This window comes from Cheilinus undulatus, linkage group 9, assembly GCF_018320785.1.
Source record: "Cheilinus undulatus linkage group 9, ASM1832078v1, whole genome shotgun sequence".
NCBI lineage: Eukaryota > Metazoa > Chordata > Actinopteri > Labriformes > Labridae > Cheilinus > Cheilinus undulatus.
Window position 1 is genome coordinate 28,560,450 of NC_054873.1, and position 26,177 is coordinate 28,586,626.

The 26,177-nt window shown below is 38.0% G+C and overlaps 2 protein-coding genes across 3 annotated transcripts; one reads left to right on the forward strand and one right to left on the reverse strand.

Annotated features, from left to right (window-relative positions):
- Positions 1 to 1,023: 1,023 nt before the first annotated feature.
- neto2b (neuropilin (NRP) and tolloid (TLL)-like 2b) lies at positions 1,024 to 19,808 on the reverse strand. 2 transcript variants are annotated; one of them, XM_041796763.1, is made up of 13 exons: positions 19,766 to 19,808; positions 15,113 to 15,270; positions 9,628 to 9,684; positions 8,122 to 8,274; positions 6,915 to 7,163; positions 6,680 to 6,727; positions 6,404 to 6,531; positions 5,806 to 5,907; positions 5,082 to 5,208; positions 2,843 to 2,956; positions 2,148 to 2,278; positions 1,963 to 2,055; positions 1,024 to 1,882 (listed from the first exon to the last, which is right to left on the reverse strand). In XM_041796763.1, exons 3-13 carry the CDS (start codon positions 9,644 to 9,646, stop codon positions 1,433 to 1,435), a joined length of 1,614 nt encoding a protein of 537 aa, XP_041652697.1. In that variant the 5' UTR covers positions 9,647 to 9,684; positions 15,113 to 15,270; positions 19,766 to 19,808; the 3' UTR covers positions 1,024 to 1,432. The 2 variants fall into 2 exon arrangements, with proteins under 2 accessions (XP_041652697.1, XP_041652696.1); XM_041796762.1 differs by lacking the exons at positions 15,113 to 15,270; positions 19,766 to 19,808 and adding an exon at positions 10,953 to 11,052.
- Positions 19,809 to 22,843: 3,035 nt separating this feature from the next.
- Positions 22,844 to 24,599, forward strand: si:ch211-127m7.2. Its single transcript, XM_041796764.1, has 3 exons — positions 22,844 to 23,092; positions 23,170 to 23,275; positions 23,578 to 24,599. The coding sequence occupies exons 1-3, from the start codon at positions 22,989 to 22,991 to the stop codon at positions 23,893 to 23,895; spliced, it is 528 nt and encodes a 175-aa protein (XP_041652698.1). The 5' UTR covers positions 22,844 to 22,988; the 3' UTR covers positions 23,896 to 24,599.
- Positions 24,600 to 26,177: the final 1,578 nt, after the last annotated feature.

The window sequence follows — 26,177 nt, forward strand, 5'->3', positions numbered from 1 at the left end:
TAAACTTATGAATAATATGTGTAACTATAGTCACAGGAACATTATAGCCTTTACCTTTAACATGCTTGTCTATAATTTTCTTTCTAATTTCCTGGGACAACTGCCTCCTTAGCTTTCTGTTGTCCATGTTCAGTGTGGTACACACCATGACACCAAAATAGGCAAACTGACTGGTTAAAAATTTGAAGACACCTGTGATACTATTTACAGGACACACCTTAGTTGAACATGTCCCTATCATCAAATTATTTAATATCTTTTCAAGGGGTACCATCATTTTTGTCCAAGTCAGTTTCATTATTGTTTTCTCACTGATTCTGTTGAACCACAATTCAAAAGCAATGCCTGATTTACATTAGCCAATTTCCAGCAAGTTTTTATCATTACTTTTGTCAGTTTCAGGTTATGTCAGTGGCCACTGTTGGTTTTCTTTCTTTAACAGAATGTAACTTAAATTTTATCCACATGTGTATGTCAGTCAGAAAAGTGACCCAAACCTTTTAGTTCCTATTCCATAAAGCACATCCAGTATTTTTAACATTTCTCAGTACTATTCTTGTTATCAGCAATGTAATTCCCAGTGCCTGTTGGGTTCTCTGCTAACATGTGCAAACACATGTCATGTGCCAATTTTGGTGCTTAAAAGGTCAGAAAGAAATTGAAAAAAAAATACTCTATTGTTTTATAATGACATAATTAAAATAGCTGTTTATATGTCAGAAAGTTCGGTGCTTTTGGAGTTTATAATATACTAGTAATTAGATTATACAACACCATTCTTGTACTTTACGAGATAGATTCCAACCAGTGTAAGTGTGCAAAACACGTTTTCATGATCAACAAATGTCCCTGCCCCTGAAGCATGTGAGGTTGCATCTGCTGATGCTGCTGTCATTTTTTACCTGGTACTAAAACTGTATTCATACTGAAAGTAGGAAGAAAATTTCCCTAAACCAAAGTACTTTTGAGCTTTGACACATTACAACATTTAAGAAAACCTGAGATGTGTGACTTGTTCGCTTCAGTTTCATTAGTTTTTTTTTCCCTCAAAACAGTTTGAAAACAAATTTCATCTTTTTTTTGTTTTACACTAAAACATATATTAACAAAACACAGTTGTAACAAGATCACTACACAGCATTAGAATCTGTCTTCACTTCACCACTGATCACAAATACAATAACGGCTCCGTGTTGGCTGTTTCAGTGTTTTAGCAGTGACTCATGACCTTCAGTTTCTTAAAACTCCTGGAGTACAGAGCCTGATTTTTCAAAAACAGGAGTGAGTCAAGAAACAAGCCAAGTATCTTAATAACTGTTGACATCACAAAGAGGTTAAGTGAGATGACTGTCGCCTCTCTTCTGTTCGTGTGTTGATTTCTCTCCCAAATTTTGGTCATCTTTTTAGAAGTTCATCCACCTCCTCTTAAATTTCAGAAGTCCATGGACAAAGATCTCTGTTGAGCCATTTCATAATTCCCTCTTCGTCCTCCTGCTCTGCGTACGTACACAGCATACCTTTCATCTTCGTCCTCCTCTTCGTCCTCTTCCATCACTCTATCCTGCCGCCCCAGTCTTCTCTCCCCCAAATCAGGATGGCCCTGTATCCGACCGGGTTTCATACTAGGCCAGCTTTTCTTACGAAGACTGCTGTGCAGGTCTCTTAAAGGAGGCAAAGAGCTCTGGAAGTCCCCTCTAAAAGGAGGAAACTCCAAAGATCCCCTCCCCATGCCATGTGCAGCCTGACTGGCTTTAATAGAATTGACAGAAGCCTGAGAGCCACAGTGGTGTTCATGAATGCATCGTGAGCCTGATGAGGATCTCCTGAGTGCCTGCAGGGACTGAAGCTCCTCTGATAACTCTCCAAGGTCACCAGACATCTCCTTCAAAGAATAATGATGTTACATTAACTGTCTGACAAGCATCTCACACATACAGCTGATAGTAAGGTAATTAAACTAACCTTGTCTCTGAGAGTGAAGAGCTCATAATGTGGAGGATCAAACGCCTCCTGGAGGTCACCCCGTGGGAAGAGGTTATTTTTACGTATCAATACCTGAAGTACACAATTTATTAGAAAGTTTAAAAGCAATTGTAATCAACAGATAGATACCACCAAATATCAAATTAACTCGTTATGTTTATCACCTTTTTTCTTGGCTGTTTGATTTGAACCAGGATGGAGACAATGAGGAGCAGCAGAACGATTCCCGTAGACACACAGATGATTGTCCCATGAGTCTTTGTGATCTGGTGAAATATACCTTTGCTCTTCTTCTCTGGATGATGGAAATGAAGAGAGGGGGAAAGACACTTAGTAGAAGGACATCTAAAGGTACAAACATTACATCAGCAAATTACTTGTGTCCATGTCAGGACAGTCTGTTTCCTTAATTCTTCTTCACTAACAGCTAAATCCTTGATTAACTCTCATCCAGATAAATTGAGGTGCGTAATAGCTTCTCAGCAGCCAAAAGGCCTGAAAGGGTTTTTTTTTAGCAGGAGATGCTTCAAAGGTGACGAGTTCATTAATTGCATGCCAAGAGAAATTTAAATGAATATTCTGTACTGCTGCTAAACATAAAAGTTTGCACTGATTTCTTGTATCAGGGTGAAAAATGACATAAAAAAGACTGGATGAATTATTTTTGAAAAATGAAAGAGGGTGAGCCTGAGTGCCTGTCTTAATATTTCAGGGATTAATAGCCACAGGTTTTCAAGGAGGCTCAATGTGACACAGCAGAGGCAGGATGCGACATGCATCATTTTACACAACTCATTTTGATACACAGCACAGCACAGCACAGCATAGAAAGACAAAGTGCTCTGGCACAACTGGGTACCTTTGCAGTTGCTCTCATCCCAGGGAAAGACACAGTTTTGTATGCCGTTGCACACCAGAGATGTGTTGATGCACATGTTACTGTGGCAGAAGAATGAACTGCCTGCACAGGGTGCTGCAACAGAAACACAGACACATTGGTGTGTAACAGAGCCTGTTCGCTAAAGAAACTAAAGCCATGGGAAATTGGAACGCTTTAGCTGGTTCATGTACTCCTTTTGAATAACAGGGATCCCATTTAAACATCTTCAGTCAATACAGAATTCCACTATTTTGCATTCAGAACTGTTTTTGTGTCACTTTGGATTTTTCTTCCACCTTAAACTGAGGGTGATTTACTTCCTGTTGAAGAAGAACCTGCTTTATAGGTAGATCGAAGATTTTAACATAAACTTTACCACAGAAAAAGGAACTTGTTATGGATCTTAAAGGAAATAAGGAGAGAGTAAAAAGGTAAATGTTTGTTAGTACAGGGTATTTTTTTTGCACATATGAAATATTCAGGTTGTGACATTGTTGCATCTTTCACAGGGAAAGAGCAAAGTGAAGAAAAGAAATGTGCTGGTGAGGCAGGAAACCGAAGGGCTTATAATTAAACCTCACCACATTACAATTAAACTTTGTAGCAAAGAAATTAATTAAAAGGACAAGTGTTTAAAAAAGGGGGAAAAAACTAACAACAAAGAACATGTTGAAAACCAAGTACTGTCTCACAAGTGACACAGGATAAATACATTACACCTGTGTATTATGTTAGTTACAGGGTTGCATTATAGTATTTTACATAATTTCTACCAATATCACTGTCAGTGATATTGCTAATACTCCTACTCATCAAAACTGAATATATCACAGTTGCAATCATCATTGAGACTATCCTAGGTGGTACACAGTTTATATATCAAGAATTTTTAGTAGGTTTTGTAGGAGGATGGGCAGTTTAGTAGATGGTGGTGTTCCACGGGGAAACTCCTCTATATTTAATAAAATACTGCCCTCTAGTGGTATGACGCTGTGGCGCGTGAAGGAAGTGTGCCTTCCGGGTTAGGTAAGAGTGAAAGCTGGAATTGTCAGAGAAATACAATTTGAAGTGATTTGGGAGTGCGGATTCTAGACATTTAATTTTGTAGATTAATGTACAAGTTTATAGAGTACTTATGTTGTATATTTAATAGTTTCAGTTGTGAAAAAAGAGGGGCTGTTGGTTGTCTGGGTTTTGAATTTGTTGCTAGTCTAACGAGTCTCTTTTGAATTAGATGTAGTTTATGGAGGTTAGATGGGTGGCTGCTGGCCCACACAATATTGCAATATGTAAGGTATGGGTAGATCAGGCTATATTATAGTGTTAACAGAGATGATCTATTGATAAATGGGCTGATTTTTCTGACATTTCCAACAGACTTTGACACCTTTTTAGTTACATAGTTGATATGTTCTTTCCAACAAGATTTCTCATCTATTTTTATGCCAAGAAAGTGTACAGAAAATTCTCTGTTTATATATTTCCATCAATATAGATGTTACATTCATCAGTGTTGCATTTTTTTATTTTCCAGAAATAAAATAAAGTTAGTTTTTTTAACATTCATTCATAATTTGTTCCTCTGGAACCATGTATTGAGAGCATGTAGATTTTCCTTTGTTTCATCAATTAAGGATTTAAGATGCTTGTTAGAAAGACTAAGAGTTATATTATCAGTGAACAAAGTAGGAAAGATAGAATATGACAAGGTTCAGATGACTTCTGACTTGTCCACTGAGCTTTTTTCGAATTTTTAAAGAAAAATGACACATTAAGGAGCAGTGGTGGATCATCACTGTGGCTGCAGGAAGACACTGACATGGCTTAAGTGCGTTGAAAGAAACAATCAAGCAGGGAATTGATTACAACTAAAAAAAAAAAATGGTGAACTAATTGATGACATTGATTAATTGCAATTAACTTGATTAAACTTGACAGTCCTTATATGTTTGTGTGTACATAAACATATTGACATCAATGTATAATGAATCTAATTCATTAACCAATCGCAATTAATCACATATGTCAATAATATGACAAAGTTTTCTATAAAAGCTTCAGTATTGAACAGAAGCCACACAAGGGCGCTGAAACAGATCTGTTACATTCATACTACAGCGCTCATCCATTTACAGTTGCAGAAATTACACAAAAACTACATTACCAATAGATGTAAAATGACAATAATACATGTGAGAAATTCCAAAGCTTAACTCACGGTCTGCAAAAGAAGTGAACAGCATCCTGAAACGGCTGAGTCGGCTTGTCTCGTCTGCCCACATCCTCACCACTCCCAGACCAGTGTCCAACATGATATCGTTAGCTACGGTACTACAGAACTTGGCCTGCAAGAAACCACAAACTGTTTTCTATTACAGTGTTTGGATGTGAAGTCTCACAGACACCAATGTCTGTGAAACAGTATGCAGCAAAACTGTCAATCAAGGGTTTAAGCTTTTCATTGTGCATCAAATATCATGTATACAGTGGTGTAATGCAGGGTATATACATAGATGTGGAGTACACCCACTTATTTTTCAGCTTCCATAGTATACTCACTCCTAAAACCCCTCTGATGCACATCATTCAGTAGTACGCTGCATTTTTTCTCTAGGCTGGAAAAGGACTTGCCTTACCCTGCCTCTAATTGGCTTCTACTTCTTATTGCTTAGTTAGCTGACATAAATGAGCAGGTGGTGCCTCTTTCTATCATCTTGCTGCCCTCATCATAATCACATAATAATCCTTACCACTTGTATGTGCAAGAAACAAAAGGCCTATATTTAGGTGTACTAAATATGCAAGAGAAATCAGAAACACAGGCCATGTATCCTTTGCTGGAAGGATCCCTAAAAAATATGTAGCCCATATTAAGAGAACACCCACTTTTGCAGCCAACCCTACACCACTGCACGGATCCCAAGTACTAAAACATTACTTACCTTTAGGTCCTCGATGGCATTGCTGCCATCATAAACAGCCACAAAGTTCTTCTTGCATTCATTTGAGTTTTCCATTTGGTATTCCAGGAATCGCAGGTAGATCTGTAATATGTGACAAAGAGGAATTAACTTACATCTTTTCAGGTTATTTTCAGTATCAAGTATCCTTTTTTAATGACAAAAATGCATCATTTAATAAGCCCTTTATTCTACTACTGCAAGTATACTTAAGTAGACTGTTGCACTATGCAATCTTTATTCTATACTTGAATGCACAGGTCAAACATTTTTTGTACAATGAATAAAGGTTTTTTTTTTATAAAAAAGACTTAGATACAATTCTCAGGGTTTTTGTGATAAGAAGCTGAAATCCAAATGCATTGCAAGACATGGAAGAAATGCATCACAACAAATGTTGCAGGGGTGAAGAGCAATGCAGGATGCAAAACACGCTGCAGGCTGGAGACTCATCTTTTAAATCACTGTGCTGTTTGTCATGTTGTTTCCAATGATTCACATTCTCTCTTTTTCACTTAACTGTGGAAAAAGCCTTTTTGGTGCATTTTATGATTGGTAAAAACACTGTCCTTTGACATACCTTGTGGTTTTGTGGGGCTCGTATAGTCCAGATACAGTCCACTGCCTGCTCAGGCTTCACTTTGTATTCCTCCTCCACCTGACTGGAACGGATCAGGCCGTCAGCCCCGGACAGCTCAAACTGACAGTCTGACCCAAAGTCAGCGGCAAAGGGTATGAGAACAAAGAGAAAGATAAAAGAAAAATACAGAGAAAGAGAGATTAGATGTGACTTTGCATCATATATTAATGCTCATATTAACTTATTTCAGTGAACTCAGATGTGTGGTTGCCCTACCTGGGATTGGGTTTAAAAGTCCTCCAACATGAAGATGAAATTCGGGATCTTCAAGGAAAATCAGAAACAGGAAGTCAGATATCAATAGAAGTATAAACATCTGGTAGGCTACTAACAGAAAGGACACTTGATATGGGTGCAACCTTAAGCAGACTGGATAGATAGTCGAGTATTTGGCTGTTGAAGGAAAACACAGCCATACAGGAATCAAATAAGCCCCCGCTGTTTCATTCACCTGCACTAAAGGTGTACTGGACCTGGAAGCCGATCCCCTCCAGCTCTTCATCGCTGAAGAAGCGGATCCACATGAAGCGTCCGCTAGAGAGGACAAGCCCGGGACTGGCTGAACCACAGAAGCGGTTGATGAGCGGGGAGAAGCTAAAGGGGCCGTCTCGCACCTCAATGTGGTCAAAACGACACTCAAATGATGCTTCGATGTAGAAGGCCCCATGAAACAGAAGCTCTATCCTCTGACGGGGCTGAGCTGAGGGAAACAGAAGGGCAAGACATCTTTATTTATGGACATAATTCCACCAGAGAACAAACAAATATACGGCATAGAAGGCATTCTTGACTTTTCTTTCCATTCATTAATTCATTGATTTTAGAATTGATCACAGTCAGTTCGTTTTTGCAGAGGCCTCCAAAAAATTTTAAGGAGAAAAAAACTATGATTGATGCCTTGTTTGCTTGCAAGGTAATGAGGACTGCACTATGAAAAAAGCTATCGCTTTACTGGCAAAAGAGGGAACATTTGAGTGCTGCATATTAAGTTGGTCTTCGCTTTGCCTTTGCTACTATTTAACATCATAAAAAAGAGAAATGGTTCAAATTCCTTTAATCTAATCAGCATCATGGGTAACTTAAGGGTAATTTATTCATGTGATTCAGTGTCAGTGCCACTGTATAAAGAGAAGCAATAACTGGCTCAGTAACTAATGAGTACTCTACTTTTATGATAGATCTGCAGATGGCTTGGTTGAATTTATCAATGACTCTATACTTGAAATTTTTATAAAAGTAATAAAACTTATTGTAACAATTTTCAGAGCCCTTTAAATGGCTTCATTTTTAGCCAACAGTCCATAACCCATAGAAATAGAAATAAAAGTAACAATTTATTTAATAGGATATGCTGGAACAAGTAAATGTTTACAATTATGATTCAAAATGACTGAAAAATATCAATAATCAAAACAGGTAGCATAAATTCTCCTTTACATTGTTAAATGAATCAATCACTATAAATCTATAAACAAACGCAGAGCTCCCTTACTGTTCATCATCAAATATAAGTGCTACTTTCCTCCATGTTTCCCTTTCATTCTAACCAGAGCTTATGACAGAATTTAATGAGAGAATCCATCAAACTGATCAAAATCAGCACAACAATCTTTTGTCCCCAGCTGTGACATAGCCAGGCAGAGATCCATGTTGGTTACCTTCCAGTATATACAGGCACTCCTTGTTGGGAGGGTACATGTTGGGGTAGTTTGGAGAGCTGAAGGTACCTCCCTCTGTGTTTCGGACCCAGTTTCCACAGTGGCGAGAGCGTTGTGGACGCTGAGAGGGTCGGACACCTTTAGATCCCCCATCTGGTTGTATGATCAGAAATAGAAACATGACTTTTTGACTGATTGAAGAATCATTTCTTAGGGTTTCTACACACTTTCTTAGGGCACTGTAAATGGTCAAAAATGAAAGGCATGAGATTTCTCAGTACACTGGACTAGGACTGAATTAAACTGTTTATGAAATGCCAAATGGTATTTTTATTTATTTTCATTTTAATTTTATTTAACCAGGAAAACCTCATTGAGATAAAAATCTCATTTACAAGAGTGTCCTGGACAAGAAAGGAATAAAGGTATAAGGCAAATGAAACTTTTTGGGTCATAAATGCTCAAACTTGATGATTTCTGACACATTTAATGTCTCTATTGTATCAAGAACAGTATATTGACATCTATCAAAACATATTTTTATCAGGTGTGCAGAGCGGAACCTAAACAGTTTAACTATTAAAAATCAGGATAACGCTTTTTGTCAGAGAAACCTGATTAAATAAGGGGAGGCTGCAGGGATATCTAAGTGGTCAGCCTGATAGCCTAAGCGTTAGAGAACTGGACTAGTGTTTCACAACAGAACAGAGGTTTTTAAATCACAGCGAGTCAGACAAAAACAGCGAGGAATCTGGGATCCTCTTTGAGGAAATTCAGAACATCCAACACTGAATTCCCAAAATTATGGAGAACATTCATGAAGCAATCTGTGGAGTAAGATGACTGATATCAAATAAGACTGGCCTGAAAACAAAGATTGGATAGGAACATGTCTTAGTCAAAGTGCCTTCTCAAATTTAAGACCTTTCACTGGTAAAAATCAAAGTCTTGAAATTTCAAATATACTATTCAAGACAATTAGTTTTCAAGGATCTACAGGACCCTGATTTGATACCACAGGAAAATCCACAGCCAAGAGGCATGACAGCTGGCTGGTTGTTTACTAATCTTAAATTATATTCTGAAATGTACATGATGTATGTATTAGGGATGCACAATATTATCAGCATGGTATCAGTACTGGAAAAAATGAACATACCTGTGGATATTTGCAACCACTATATCGGTCCTACCTGTCAGCAGTGTAATTTATAAATCAGCCCTTAATATCAGCAAAATGTACAACTGTATCATCAGGTACATGTGATGCCACACACTAAATGGGGCCCACGGTCCACCTTCCCACTCCTCTGTCAGCTCTGTTTGATTCAGCCTCTCTTTGCACCGGGGACACTTTGTGTCTTTTAATCATAAAAAAGTTGTTTAAGTATATAAGTGCTATAAGGATAAAATAAATTATTAAAATTAGTTTAGAATCATGGGCCTATTGAATATTGGCAAAACTTCAGTACCATATGTATAGATCAGTGAGCATATCAGTCTTACCTTTAGTCTTCTGTGCCATAGAAAATCCCTCCTCAACGAACAGGAGAAAAATCCAAACTGTTAAAGACAGTATGTGAGGAAGCTTACAATCATGGAATAGAGAAAACAAGGAAAGCTTAGCAGGGTTTGTGTCTGTATCAGTTGTCGCTCACCTACATATATGAATGTATAACAGCAGAGATGTGACAGAGAGTGAAGGAAACAAGGAAGCTATTTTCTCTATCTACTTACGTAACTCCTCTTGTTATAACATCCTACTGTCCATCTAATAGTACACATAAGAGCTTCTGTGTCATGAAATGATACCTTATGCCACATTTGTGTCTATTACATAAAATAAAAATGACCGAAATAGACCATGTAGCCCAAGGACAGCAGGCCACTCAAATTCTGTTTTGACTTTTCACCAAAGTGGCATGTTGCTGTGCACATCCACTGACAAACTAAAGACAAGACAGCAGTTTTCATGCACACTGCAAACATTAATTCAGTGTGGTATAGTGAATGCCTCACATAGGTCTGTAAGAGAGTTCCAACATTAAAGCCCAATAAATGGAATACAATAATCAAGATGATCAAAAAGGTCCCATGGAAATAACCTTTAAAAACCTTGAAGCAGCAATGTCCGTCATTAACACCCTTCTTTTTAATTACATGATGACAAATTTGGAGAAATTTTAGTTGCCTCTTCAGTCTGAATCTGACATAGTACTAAGAAGAGGGCACTATTACTCAATGTAATGTAATTGTTCATTTAAGAGTCTCTGAACCTCTTCCAAAGAGATCAGTTTTTAGTGTGGAGGAAGACCTGAGGCAGCATCAGCAGCATAAATCCTCCTGTCCGGATACTAAGCCACCACACGCTGGTGCAAGAGAGGAAGCAGATTTCCTCCTCTTTTGAATAATTTCCATCTTAACTTTTTCCTTGCATTAAAAAAAATGTTGATTTATCTATTTATTTATTCATTTTGAGACTTAAGCAGAGGATGGTGCAAAGTGCAAGTGAGGAGCTGCCACTTCAGCACCGTGAATCCTTCCTCCACATTTTGACAGCAGATTTATTTCCTCTTTTGCACTGACTCAGGAAATATCTCCGCACATTTCAATATTAACTCATTATTATTGCAGTAAATATCCTGTAGATATTTTCTGCAAAAAATCACAGTTTGTGAATGACGTATGCTACAGTAATATAACAGGAGAACTCTGCCAGGAAAACATCTCAGTGAAAAAATCAAGAAAGATTAGAAAGTTCTCCTCTCTTGATCTCTTAGGATTTCGTCAAAAACACCCTAGATTCAGCAAATACAGATGATCCCACTCACCCACATGCATCCTGTCAGTCCTCTTTCTTGAATTTGATTTCAAACTTGTGTTTCCCTCACATCATTCCGGCCGTTAACGTCAACAGTTCAGGATTAGCGCGTTAGATTTACAAAATCCAACTTTCACCGTTTCATCCTGATCATGTCGGTCAGTGTGGGACAATCTTCTGGGTCAAAGAAAGAGCAGAGGCATTTCTGATTCATCAATCCTCCATCACTGAACAAGTCAAACCGTCAGATGTGTGTGTGTCAAAGTCAGTGTGATCCGTCCTCCCTTCAATAAACCGATCATCTGTCTGCGGCTGCTCGCGCGCTTTTAAGATTGGGCTCAGTTGGTGCGGGGGTAGGGGGGGGTAGCCCACTGCGCATGTGTGTCATTTCACATCAGTAATATTGTTATGAAATTTATCTACTTTAGTCACCTGTCATGGAGGGGAAAAAAGATTTCACCTCTTTGAAATAAATGTAGTTAATTATCTGAGGGCGAGTGTCTGAAGGCTGACGCACAAACACACTCGTAAGCACGCGCATAAAACAACAAAGGGCATGCCTGCGAGCCAAAAACTGGGTGTAAATCAGTCAGCACATTTCTATGCAGAGCACAGAGGAGGACAACCATCCTGTTGTCTTTTCTCATTTTTATGGAAGGACACACAGAACTGAAAGCTTCAAAAACAAGAAGCTACCACTTGGTAGAGATGAAGATTTCCCCTGATGCATTGCCTCTGACAAAGTTAACCAAAAGGATAATGGACATGAATGTGAAACAGGATAGCAGCCGAACTGGCCAGACCATGAGAGGTTGTTTCATACATCAACCCTTAATCTAGCAAGAGATTGAAAAATCTGTCAGTATATATGTGTGTGTTTAAATAGCACAAAAAGTAAAGGAAATTTGTGCTTGGTAGATTATTTGTTGTAACGAAGCTTCTTGGCAAAAAAAAAAAAAAAGTATGCTATTCAAAAGCCAGTTTATTTCCCTTTTACTTGGTGTCACATTTGTTAGGAACATGTATTTATGGAATGAGCAGCAGAGCTGAGTATGGAAAATTAGCCAATCTTCTCTGCCAATGCCAAACAGCTTATTTTGCTAATGCTATTGACTCTTGTTTTGAGCTTCTGGTAGCCACGGGTGCTGACAATCAGGTGCCTGATTGGTTGATTAAGTCTACCTGTTCCAATAACCTGTATATCTGTCTTGGTATAGTTCAGGAGCTGAAATTTGTTGAAAAAACCAGCTCCTAACAGCTGCAAAACAAGCCTCAAGTTCATTAGTATAGATCTACTTTGAAGGACTAAAGGCATGTATAACTGTAAATCATCTGTGTTACAATGAGAAAAGATCCCAAAAGAATGCAAAATTTGACCCAAGGGTGTCCGATAGAGAGAAAAGAACAGTGGACCCAACACAGATCCCTGTGGTGCCCCATGCCTACAAGCACAGGACTCAGAGAGCACACTGATGAAGAAAATGCTTTGAGATCTCTGACAGCTAAGACCTCAACCACTGGAGCATCTGGCCTGAGATGCCAAATTAACTCTCAAGTCTGTCCAATACTATACAGTGGTCCACTGTATCAAAAGCATAACTTAGATCTAACAGTAATGAAACAGATGATGCCTCTGAGTCAACAGCCAATAACAAATCATTCTTTTGTCAGCATGTGGAGCGTTATTTATTGAAGACTCCTCAATACTAAACAACAAATAAACTGTGGAGGTGGGCAGAGTTATCTATGCATCTATAATGAACTCTGTTATATTTGAAAATGTCGGTAGGGCCACTACATTATGGTGTCAGAGCACTGAGAAAAATGAAACTGGGCAAAAGTAAATTTAACTTAAGCTAATCTTCGATATCAACAATAAAAATCCAAGTTTTTAGCTTGACATAAGTAAATATAATTTTGTTGTCAGTTTCTTTTGTTAAAGATACAAGGCACTGTGAATTTTTTCCTAAACAAGAATAATCTAGGTAATGTAAGCCAATCTTTCAAAGTTTATCCACATAACAAAGCCTGATTTTGTTACCTTTACTCAGTTTCATTCTGTGTTTCAAATCTACAAAATACTACATTATCCACGAATAAATGCTCCTTGTGATGCATTGTGGGTATTTCAAATTAGTGATAAATGGCTTTTCTAACAATCAGGAACAGACGAACTGCTAACTGAAGACATGGCAGTGATGATAGATCAGATTGGTGGGATTCAAATCTGGGGATATGTAGGCAGAATTCTCCCATGATGCCTTGGGGCAGAGGTTTATACCTGTTTAGATATGTTTAAATGTGACCAGGTGAGTTTAGATGTTGAATGTTGTACAGAGAGCACTGCTGGGTTTCCTTTGTTCATCTTTCTGATGGATTATTGTTGATTTTGATGGTCAACACTTTTGCACCATGAGTGAAAAGAGTACTTCCTGAAAATGAGTTTGACTGCCTGACCTTTTTCGCTGTCAAAAGTTTAACCATTCTCCATAACTTTCATCAATGAGGGAAAACCAAGTGGGTGTGAAACCAAATGCAGATGCTACCTTTGCAAGCATTATTTTGGGTCTTTCTCACGGATACCACTAGTGGGAGGGAATCATGAATTATACTATTCATATTATTGTGTTAGACAGCATTGAAAGCTGAGAATAATGTTAATTAGATGTGTTTCAAAGAAAACATTAAGTTAATCAAAGAGTAGTCTTGTTAGTAGTAGTTAGTAGTTCTTACAAAGATTAATCTGGCTAATATACAAAAAAATTGATGCAAAAAGTTGCCTAGGTTTTTCTAAGTAGATTGGGCTGAATATTTTTATCAGTGAGGGGTTGAAGGATGGAGTTATGGAGTCAGCCACAAGGGCTCTGTTACGAGGGCCTGTCTGTAACAGGACATTTCCCATCATAACTATAAAACTTTAGAATAAGTCTAGCTTTGTTTTTTTTATATGAGAGGTAATGTGAGAATATTGGAGTAGTCACTTTTTATTCGGTGTAAAAAAATTTTATTAAACTTTTCATTATTTACCATGTCAAATTACTTAGACTATTTATTCTTTATCTTATATTTTTTTATTTAAATGTCTCATTGTCTCATTTTGTGTCCTTTGCTTCATGTTTTTAAGTCTCATAAAATTTTTAAAAGTTAATTAAATTGCAACAGAAAAGCAGCAGCCAGCAAACTTCATTAAGACGCAGCAAAGCACAGAGCAACACATCCAATTGCAAAGCCCAGGGGCTTAGTTTCACAGTCTCTGAGGCCATCATAATTCAGGATGGAGGGGCCAATCTTTCCTCTGCAGAAACAACCTTGGGGTAAAATAATTTGGCAAGATATGAAGAAACTCTTCCATAAAATATATGCATGAAGTTGCATCATCAGGGTCTGTGCTTTAAAGACAGTTTTTCCTGGAGAAAGATTAAAAAGTGAAAGTGTTGTCTTTGAGATGCATGAATTATTTATCATCTGGGATGTATTAGGTTTCAGTGACTGCTGTGCCTCATTTTTGAACTTTCTGACATTTGAACTGAAGTAAGAAAGTGTGAGTGACTGGTTTTCAACATGCCTCTATGAAGACCAAAGCACAGATAACCAGTGGCCACAGAGGACTTTAACTATTACTCTGAACTTCAGCACACCATCTCACAGACATATGCACATCACCTGTGTTTACTGCACATCAAAGATGTCAAAATCTGCATCTGGTGTCTTGCCTGCTTTTTCCTGTGGCAGCTAGAGTCCTAGAAAGCCAAGGTTTGGGGGATTTTCTCAAAGAAGTGGATCAAAGAGGAACGAAAACAAAATCTCCTCAGAATGTCTACCTTTGCTGCAGCTGAAGGAAAAGCTTTGAGTTGTTGTAACCTGAAGAAAATGGAAATGCTGAGATCCCTTTGAGTCCTCTGTGAGTTACTGTGGTGTTGGGGAAGCTTTTGTAATACAGAGGTGTGCTTGAAGTCTTTCACTGCTTGTACTGAGCAAAGTTTTCTGATTAAAATGCTCTAAAAAACAGTCCTCATCACAGTGCATCTGCGTGGGCCATCTGTCAGAACTACTCAACAAGTAGATGAAAAAGAAGTGCTGTATGATTTCTGTAAACTGCTTTGGGCAGATCATTTCCTTTTCTCATTTGTTTCTTTAAATCAAAGCTTGTGGAAGTGCTTATAAACTTACCTTGCAATGCAGATGGATTGGCCAGATTCCATCTCAGTCATCAGGTGGATCCATCCTGCAAAGCTTCAGACTAAAACGCTTGATTCAGACTTGACTGATCAGCAACTCTTGGAAATTCAAGGCAGTAGCTCTGGACATGGTTTAGTTGTACTGCAAGCCTGTAAACAATAGCACAGTGAAGAAATTGTCATGTATGCGGCTATAAGAGTAGTTTTTTTTTCAGAAGTGTACAAACATTAAAAGAAGAGCAAAAAAGTGTAGTGAAAGCTTTTCATAGTGTAAAAGATGTTTTTGACTTGATTAAATCACCTAAAAATAGAAACCATAAATCAAAACTCACAGCTGCAGATCAGATTTCTGCACATTGAAGAAAATAAGTCAGCTGTTAGGTGGAGATGCTCACGCTCTTTTATAATTGAAACACATTTATGAAAAATATAATGCTGCTTCCTTAAAAAGGGAGGCAGACAGAAAAGTAGAGCTAAAAGGACATTGAGGCCTCCTTAACTCTTCACTTTGCTTCAATTGTAATTAGCATTTTGATTGGAGTCTCAACCAGGCGCTTGATTGCTCTTATTAGCGCCTGCTTAAAGATGAAATTAACATCTTTAATTTGGTAGTCTACAGTTGAGTGAGTCAGGTGTTTCTGATGGTGAAATCAACTTTCATAACCTCTATTTTTTCAGTTTCCTTCCTATTATGAATAAAAAAACACACATGTGCTGTCTGCAAGAGAGAAAATAACATATGAGCTCCAAGGATGCGGTCAGGCACCATTAGCATTGCTTGATCTTCTTGATGCTTGGTGAAAAACAACAGATTGTCGCATTTAGAAAGAAAAGAAAGCTCTTTTATCAGCTTCCCAGGAAAAGTCATTAAGTTTCTCCCAGCAGCCTGTGATTGGCGGGAAATCCCAGTGGATTTGGCCTATTACTGTTGATGAGGAAGTAGCCCACAAGTCCTGACTTTTACAGGGTGGAACAGATTACTGTGTCCCACTGACTTCACATCACACTGACTGCCATGCTTTACTTCTTGTCCTCATGCTGCCTTTGCCCCTGACTCATTGTTTGATATAAAAGCCGTAGATGAAGTCAGTATTAACCATCTGCATGCATGGTTCACTGTTTCCTTACACAGAGGAGACATATACGTCTTAAAATCAGCATTTACTTTCTCCTAATCTATTCTTAAAGTTACCAAACACAGACAGTTGGAGATGAAATGCAATCAGCTCCATAAGATGATTCCTTACATAATAGTCTGCAGCTTAAGGTTAAATGCCAGACTGCCCTGCCTCTGTTCTCTAGGAGTAAACACAAACATCATTTCCTGGACAGATTTACACAAATGTGATATCATTTAGCAGGAAGAGCTCATGCTAAACTCTTATCTCTGGACTAGAAGATGACAGATTAGACAGGAAAGGATATGCAAAAAGCAGCATTGTTCAGTAAATTCCAAATAACAACTTCATTAAAACCATCTAGACAGCAAAACTCAGTAAAAAAAAATGTTCAGTAAGATAAACATTCAGATTAAACATAACTTTCCTTTCTTATCTTAGTCACAGTAAAAACAGTCTCTTTGTTACATGCAGGATGGCAGGATCCTCTCTGTATCTGAAATAATTCACTCAAGGTTTGTTGTGTTCAAAGAACTGAAAAAAGGAAGATCCACTCCGAGTTTCAAAGACAGTTTGGGGTACCTTCAGTGTTGAGGTGTCATTGTCTCCACTAATGCGTTTGTTATTGTCTCTTTTCAAAAGCTAAACTTTGTGCAGCCTCTTGGAAATAAATATTTTGAATAGCACATGTTTTTATTGTTTTTATTCAGAGTATGTCATTGAGGATATTTTTCCTGGAAGAGTTTTGCTCTGTCTGAAAATCTAGAAGTGAAGTAACTATGTCTTTAAAAAGTTATTTTTTTGTCTAAGTATCCAACAGGTTAGGGAAACGATTTTTAAGATACCTTCCCTTGAAAAAAACAGAGTACTGGTACTTATCTGCTTTGTAATGGTATTTATTAAAAAATGCCATTAAATAGAGGTCTGTCAAAATATTACTATTTTAAATCAAAATAAATCCCACTTTTTTGCATTTTAAAATGGATTTTTTTTCTACTGACTGAAACTAAGGGTAATTGACTTCCTGTATGGACCTCCTTTTATAGGTAGATCAAAAATTATGATACAAACAGCCACTGAAAAAGGAACTTGTTATGGATTGAAAAGGATATAGAGGACAATAAAAAGATAAATGTTTGATAGCACAAAGTTCAGGGGACTTTTGATTGTCCACCTTGCTGTGTGTGAGTTTTTAAAGTTCCTGTAGAGTGATTTAAAAAAAAACAACAACTTTATTTTAGGTTCGTCGTATGACAGGCCAGTGTGTTATGAATCACCAGAACAAATTCCAGCCATGACAAACATATCTGAGTCTATACAATTAATCTTCAAAATCATAAAAAAATGAAGCAGAAAAATCTGCTCTAGGATGGTGTGGGAATAAGCCAAAGCCACACCCACTCACGAGAAATATGATCCTCTCAAATAAAAAAAATACTTCTGATCAGAGTGCAGCTGCCTGGCTCTGTGCCAGGGCAGAGAGACAGTAGTTGGGGATTAAATTTACTGTTTTCTGGCACAAATCTCTCTGTTATGATACTTTTAATGACCCATAGGCCACCATGGCTGATAGATATGGGAAACTGACCTCCCAATAAACAAAAACACAGCATGTTACTGGCTGTTAACTTTCAATGAAGGCAGTGGCATCAGCTAACAGACTGTACTGAGATAAACTGCTCTGTGATTTTATGTCAGTGCAGTGTTGGGGGGGTTAATTCACCATCAAGATCAGTGATGTTATGGGTTTGGATTTTACTTTACAGGGACTTTAAAAGTGAAATAAGACATTAAGGAGCAGTGGTGGACTTATTTTACATCACTGTGGCTGCAGAGAGACACTGACATGGCTTAACCAAAGCGTGTTGAAAGAGACAAAAATCCTGCAATAAATCATGATTAAAAAGTGTACTAATTGTGGACTTTAATTAATTGCAAGTAACTCAATTAATCTTGACAGCCCTAAGTAAAATATTAAAACCACCCACCAGAGATACCATGTAACTGTCTAGAATGGATGCCCTAAGTAGTCTGCATTTACATGTTTGATACATTTTTACATGATAAAAATTCATTTCTGGTTGTTTTTAATCCAGATCCAGTATAAAAACATCCTCACAGTTTTGAAACCACAAAACAAACACACAGGCATGACTAATCTCAGTAGTCAGGGCAGCATTAACATGACATGTTACCTCTGTAACCGGCCTGTATGTCCTCTAGACCAGTAGTTTTCAACTGGTGGGTCTGGCCCCAAATGTGGGTTGCCGAGGTCTTCTCAGTGGGTCAAAAGGTGTGTCTGGAAAAAACTGTGGCTAAAATTCCATGACCTACAGAAGGCCTAAGCCGAAATACATCTGAACATTTTATTTTACTCTGTATTTTCAGATAAGAACTATATTTTGGTTGTTTAATTGCGAAATAAAACTGTTTAGCTCCTTTTCTGAGGAAAACAAAACAGTTTTCCCTATTTTAATGTTTTAATTTCTCAAAACTTCTAGAAAAAACTAAAATAGGTACCTTAGCATGGGACAAAGAATAAAATCCAATGTATGCATGCATATCAGTTTAGTATTTCAACAATGATGTGGTAGTCCTGTCTTTTTATTCAGTTACATTTTGTTCCAAACAAGATACAAACTTCTACATTTTTTATTAATTTTTGAAACATTTCAGAGATTTGGGCCAAGATTGCTAATTAAGGAGGTGTTGGTGGGTCCTGAGGCTAGACCAGTTGCAAACCACTGCTCTAGATCACTAGTATTATCCTGCTATCATGAGAAAAACATCTTTGCTCCCTCCAAATAATGAGATAAATAAGATCTCAAGAAAACAATTGAAATGAGCTTGTTACCAGAGAAATATAAGAATTATTTTTCTGAATTGACATTTAGATGGGGAACAACCAGGAATCACCCTTTATCAGAAAATTAAAGTCTATAAAGTATTTGACAGTATGTTTACTTGTTGGTTCAAACCAAACAACCTGGTCAAAATACATGAGTCTGCAGGTACATACAACAAATCAAGAATATTACAACTCATATGAGTGCATAGTATATGTACACAAACTGTCTTAATGAGGGGCTTTCAGGAGTTTTTGAAAACATAGCTTTACTCTGAGATTAATCGTCTTCTCAATCATTGTGAAGTTGAAGCAAGGATCAACCTCAGACCTCTAGAGATGTTTGTGCGCCTTTTAAATTGTCAGAGCGGAAATTAAAGAAAGGTTAAGCTCAAAGATGAAACAGTGGTCATAGAGGTGTACTTATATGACCCTTGGTGACATACTGGGAAGGCATTATGTCCGTCTGAGCAGATAACAGCATCCCCTTCTTTACCAGCAAGATTTCTTCACTCACTTTAAACATTCTGCTCGTCTTAAATCTCACTCTCACTCTCTCTCTTTGACGCCATATGGCCAATCACAACCAAAGATTCTAGGACAGAAGGCCAATGGAAAAGTCCCTCACTCAGAGGGGGATTAGAGGCGAGGAAGACAACTAGAAGATTAGTCTGGTTCTCACCAATTATGGCCTTCAGAGGAAGAGGAACATGTGAAGAAGAGGCTGTGAAAACAGGGAGGGATATGGAATAGAAAAGGTTAATAAAACTGAGCTTAAATGATCAAACTGTTTTAGTACGACGTCATCACCTCATCATCTTTATTATAAACATATGTGAAGTAGACTTCCTTATTTATCATGTATGCAGGTTCAATTCTTCATCTTTATAGTAAAATCTAAAAATACAGGTCGACACTAGCCTCCAACTTTCTTTAAAGAAAAGCACAGTATGCTCTCCCGTCAGTCAGTTCCCCAGACATTTTGGACATACTTGACCCACAAATGCTGCAGCAAAGCAGCAACAAGCTTTACTCTGTTAGAGCACAAACAGAAATCTTCTTAGCACGGCCTGATCTGTGGATGTGGCATCAAGCCTGGAGGAGGATAAGGTCAATGCCACTTTGGTTCTTCAAAGATTTTTTTTTTTATGTTTGAATCATTTCAAATGAATTTCACAGTTTTCACTTCACAACAATGATAATGAGCTTAAAGTACAGAAGATGATTAAAAGACAATCCTTGTTTTTGTCTCTGGTAAACACACAGTAGTTGTCATTTAAGAGATGGATAAGCAGCTTTGCTTGGGAATTGTCTGGGACTGTCATGGGATGTTTTCCTTTTCACTGGAAACCAGTTAACTGCAGTCTTACAATAACAGCTTAGTGTTACAATGATCTGTTAGATAATCAAAGATATGCAAGGTTAAATAAACTTCATTGTTACTGTTGCCTTCAAAAAGCTCCTCTTTTTACATCGATTGTACAAAAATGGCCATGTGTAGGGAGATTTCCAGGATTTTTCATTTGACATGAGGTCAGTTCTCTGATTACTTCTTGTTCCTAAAATGCGCTGAACTTGAGGGCATCTGAGAAAGTGACAATGTGAGTGCATCTGGCTGTTAACATGCTCTTTCCCTTGAGATTTTTTCCCCTCCCTTTCCCCCTGTTTTTTAATTTAGTCAAATATACAAAGCTGGTCTTTGCAATCAAGGCCTAAGCAGCAGTGGGAAAGGGCTTTACAGACATAATTAAAAGGCCTGACAGAGAGAGCGAGAGAGAGGAAGAGAGAGAGCAGCTTTGAGCACAAAGTGACAGAAAGTGAGAGTCAGAGAGGGTTGTTTTGAACATCCTAGATTGGACGAGGGTGAGGAAAGGACAGAGAGGGGAAGAAGGGGGAAAACTGGGAGAAAATGTGTCATGCGACTAGACTAGTGTGGATTATCTGCTGCCGGCCAGGATAAGACACTCAGGGTGAGAAGCTATTGGTGCTTCAAAATGTGCACACATTCCCAGAATGCATTTCAATCATTTTAAAAGGTGAATTTTAAGGAAATGTCGCTTTGTGATTGAGACTCAGCACTTCAATAAAAACACCTGAGACAAAATTTTCTAAACGTTTTAAGTTCAAATTCAGCAAAGTACTACAAGAAAAAAATGACACTACTTGGTACAGCAGAAAGACCAAGGTGAGAGATGTCAATTTGGAGGATTAGACTCTGCCCCACAGTTTTAATTACACAGTACATTACCGCAAATCTGGTTTAAATCCTGCACTGATAAACTGTATCGTGCATGCATGTGTGCACACATGTGTTTATGTAAGTGTGCTGGTACATACAGTATATAAGAGGAATGATTAGGATGTTTAATTAAACTATATAAAAAATATTTGAAACATGCACTCAAAAAATTTTAAAAAATCTTTCAGTATAAAGTCACAACATCCTCTGGTCACAGCTCAGAGGATGTTAAATACAACAAAATGAACTTGCCCTAGTCAGACAGATGCTGGCATGGCTGTGCTAATAGAGGAAGCCTCTTGCTCTGCGTGACGGCCTCACAATGAATTCCTTCTGGTCAGCAGTGACAAATGCCCTCACAGAGATCCTTCAGGCTGTTGTTCCAAAATGTCCTTTTCCGTGTCTGTTAGGAGACAAAATTTGTAACACTCAGTTGTCTAGACTTCAAGGAGAAAATTGCTTTGAAATGGAAAATACAAACTCTACACTGCTTTAGTTTGTGCAGCTGGTAAGAGGATTTCTTATCCACATAAAAACATCTTGATCAGGGCCTAGAGGGCTTGTGAGATACAGTAAGGTATTTTTTAACTCCTCACTGGATTAAATGTGACGTTTTTATGATGAGCAATATTAAGATGTATAAGCATCCCTAAATGTTTATTGATGCCCCAGCCAACTCCCATCTTTCCCGTTTTGTGCACGTATGTCTTTTATCTGTCATGTATGTTTGTTTGTAATGTACAGATAAGGACCAAATTGTTACATCCTCCCATAAACACGTCATTCCCAGTATTTCCCAACTGCTGTGAAACAGAGCAACGATTTTTAACACCCTTTTTCCAAACATCCTCATTCTATTTTGGATGCTTACATTATTTTACTTCACACATAAAACAAAATTATTCAACAAAATCAAAATCTACCAGGGGCTAAATTATTAGCCCCTTTGGAACTGACATTTATGTCAAGCCACAGCACAAACCAGTGCTGTTCAGTGTTGTTTTAAGTTTGCAGTGTTCAAAACTTGTAAAATAATTTAGACCCTGGTAGTTTCAGTAAAATAAATTTGTTTTTGTGTGCAAAGTAAAGTAATATAAGTATCCAAAAATAAAAACTAGGATGTTGGAAAAGCTGTGTCTTTGCTCTGTTTAACAGCACTTGGGAAATACTATAAAATAATGAAATGTTCATAGGGAGGATAATAAGTTTGCCCCCATCTGTATGTGATTTACATCCTGACCGTTTTATTTTAAAAGAAAGACCAACATATTCAAACTTGTGACACATTCAAATTTAACTCATACCAACACAGTGTTAAATGTTCTTAGAAGAAAATTCTTATCTATATAATCCACTAAAAATTTGGAAAGAAATTCATTTATGTACTGACTGTAAAAACTTCAGTTCAAAGCACTTATGCTTCACTGAACGTTATTTTTGTTAGGCGTAGAAAATATTAGATGAACGATGATAAACAGTGTTTCTACTCTGGTGTAGTACGCCGAGGTTCCGCTACGGGGCGCTGCAGACTCAGTCAACCAGCGTGGGCACGCCGCTTCACCGGACTTAAAGTCCTTTGTTTGTTTCCTGTCCACCAAACACGGTAATTGGACTTTAAACTGAAAGAATGTCAAAATAATGTGAATTTTTGTAAAGCAGTCACAAAATGACAGACAGGCACCGCGAGCTGCCATCATGGATGTCGAAGAAAGAGGGGAAAGTGACGGAGAAAGAGCCGTTGAAGAGCAGGAGAAAACGGAAGGCTGCGAGGTATTTGACGTTTAGAAGTTTTAGCTTTATGCAACTTTCAGTCACCTTGACTTACGAACACACGGGTCTGTTTTCAGGGCTGTTTTCTACTGCATGAACGAGAAGGAGCTGGTAGTGGCAGCTGTCTCTTTTCTCACCAACGCTGCTTCCGGGGACGACGCACCTCTCCTGAGTGACCAAAAGGTGGTGCTGTTTCTTTGTTTTTTCTTTTCTTTGAAGCATGTATGTATAGGGCTACACTAGTTGCACAGTGTCTTTAAAAGTCAACACTATTTTGTATTTTTGGTACAAGCTTTTCTCTTAAAATCTTGATTATGTCTCCGTATAGCTTTTAGTGCTTTCCGATTACCTTAGAATCGAAAACAAGTTTAAGGAAATACACTTAGGCTATGTCATATCTTACACATTTTTGCACTGTATATAAAATGCATTTAATGAAGCATTGTGTAAAATGTGTGTAATTGACACTCCCCAAACACACACAGGTTGAAGGTAAGGCAAAAGATGTCTCTAGGAGGATAATGGAGAGCCCGGCTACCCCAAAGAAGCTGACAGAGGTGTTACAGGACGAGTCATCTGACTGCAGTGATGCCCAGGACATGACGTATGTTTCAGAAACAGACTTGGACATTACAGAGGTTGAGACTCTGCCATACACTGGAAACATGCAGCATCCAGGACCTGAGGGTCAACGGCCAGAACCAGATCAGACTTTGACTAAAGTGGAGCACACACAGAAGCCAGCAGATGCAGCTGAGGATGATGATGCTTTACGGCTGGTGCGGGAAATTTTTTTCACCTGATGATGACTGTAGTTGAATGTAAATGAAATTTGTGCAGTTAATTTAAATGGAACAAGTTCTCTTAAAGGGGACTTTAATCCATGTTATAAATTATTCTGGTAGTTTCTCATGATTGCATTTAAATCCTCCATAAAGCTTCAAAATGGAGAACCAATCCGCAAATTGATTTCACTCATACATAAACATTTAATTTGTATCTTACACGTGTTTTCACAAAGTCTGAGGTCCCTCAAGTACCAAAGCAGCTGTTACATCTCTTTGAAATCACTGTCCATATGCACTGAACTAACATGAATTAATATGATACCCTCTGAAACCTTTTGATGTTGAGATGAGACGTACAGCTGTGTGTTTGATAGGGAATCTGAAACTAACAGCTCTGGGTGATGTAAGTGTCTGTGGTTGGAGGTATGTGACTTAGAGAAAAACTTTTTTCAACCTCATGGACAAATCCCCAACATGACGGTGAATTTCCAGCAATTAACTAAGAACTGTTTAGTAAAAGAAATACCTTTCTAACAGGACTTTGTGCCAGCAAAGCAGCTCCAGGTTTAATGACTCCATGGATTAAAGCTTCACATTCATAGGGAACTTTAAGGATTATACAGAGTACTGTTTTGTTTGGTAGTAAATGTAGTTTTGCTAGATGTTGTAGTCTGTTCCACTTCCTTAAATAAATGATGAAATAGCAGTTTTTATAATGGCATTGGTAAAGCATGTTCTCGTTCTTTCTGCTTATAGTGTGAAGAAACAAGCATAAACTTTACAATTCAACCATATTTTACACAACTTTACACTCTGAAAAGACTCTGGCATCCATAGAAAGGTTTAATTTCTTTTTTTTTTAATCTCAAAAGGAGGATTTATTTACACAGTTGGCATTCATTTTCACAAACCAGTTTGTCGAGAATTCAAGAGCCGTGTAACAGCAGGCAGAGGCAAGTACAGTATGTTCCAGTTAATACAACAAAAAGAAAAGTAAACTGAAAATCAGTCCATTGTGAAATCTGCTGTAACACTGTTTGTTTTCCTCAGAATATACAACAAAAGAGGATTTAAAGGTGCAGTGTGTAAAACTGAATATCAACATCTAGAAGTGGGTTCTAGATTGCATTTCTTTGCTGGAAACTGTGGCAACCAGTTGAATTTAATGTGTATCTGTAATGTGAATACAATACAATACAATAACTTTATTTATCCTTTTTTCCTCTATGTTACCATGGAAACCATGTAAAAATCCGAGATGTCGGCATCCATGGAGGGGACCCTCCCTATGTATGAATTAAAGGTTTATTCTGAGTTTTTTTTTTTTTTTTTTTCAAAATAGCTATTTTTGAATTTAAATGACTAAACACTTATTTAGATAGACCGTCTTAGAAATGTTTTGCTTATTTTACCAAGTTTGTTCAGCTAAATGCTACTAGGCTAAGTATTACACACTGCACTTTTAAACAATGTTGAACTAAATATTGTGCAAAATAATATGAACTTAGGGCAAAATTCTGTTTTAACATCATCAGTGATTTTGATGATCAAGTTTCCTCTTGGTCTTCAAGGCAATGACGACCTGTATTTTTCATGCATTCAGTTCCAGTTAGACATTAGCCGCCTCCTTAACACAGAGGTCAACACAGCTGTGAATCCCAGCTCCACTTGCACCCCCAAACAGAGGTAGAACCAAGAGGTCATGTAACCCAAGCTCACATGTGACTGATGCAGTAACAAAAAAGTGCCAGTGCCTGCAAAGATGAGCAGGCTTGAAGCAGCCTGTAGGCCCGTGCTCAACCGGAGGGCTGATGTGTCTTTGCTGTAAGCTGCTAACACCATGGCCAGGAGGGCGAAGGCCACAAGAACCACAGGAGTATACAAACACAGGATGATCACTGTTGAGAGGGTGGTAATCATTATCCCGTATTCAGCTCCGTTAACAAGGCTCCTGCAGGGTGTTTCACCATGACGGCTTGTTCGGCAAAAGTGAAAGGGGCTGATGAGGGCTTCACTGGAGACGATGAACTCACCACCAGAGAGAACCAGAGATGATAACATCTGAATGAAGACGAGCAGGACAAGGAACACTGAAATCCAAAATAAGAGCCCTGTGGTTCTCCTTGGAGGGAGAGCAGCCCTAGCTGGAGCTGTCTCAGGCTTTGAAACCCTAGACCTGCAAGAATCAATACAAATTACATCAAGAAAATAACATAATATTGTTTATGTTTATTTCAAAGGCTGTTCAGCAAACTTAATTCTCAATAAAATCAACATTGCTGAGAACTTACCTCACT

Excerpts from the sequence above, each read along its gene's own strand:
- neto2b (XM_041796762.1), bottom strand. Across the intron at positions 6,532-6,679 it reads ACTTTTAAACCCAATCCCAG|ACTGTCAGTTTGAGCTGTCC; the intron begins GTAGGGCAACCA and ends ACTTTGGGTCAG. Across the intron at positions 1,883-1,962 it reads TCTTCACTCTCAGAGACAAG|GAGATGTCTGGTGACCTTGG; the intron begins GTTAGTTTAATT and ends TATTCTTTGAAG.
- si:ch211-127m7.2 (XM_041796764.1), top strand. The coding sequence starts at position 22,989 with ATGACAGACAGGCACCGCGAGCTGCCATCATGGATGTCGAAGAAAGAG. Across the intron at positions 23,093-23,169 it reads AGAAAACGGAAGGCTGCGAG|GGCTGTTTTCTACTGCATGA; the intron begins GTATTTGACGTT and ends GTCTGTTTTCAG. Across the intron at positions 23,276-23,577 it reads CTCTCCTGAGTGACCAAAAG|GTTGAAGGTAAGGCAAAAGA; the intron begins GTGGTGCTGTTT and ends AAACACACACAG.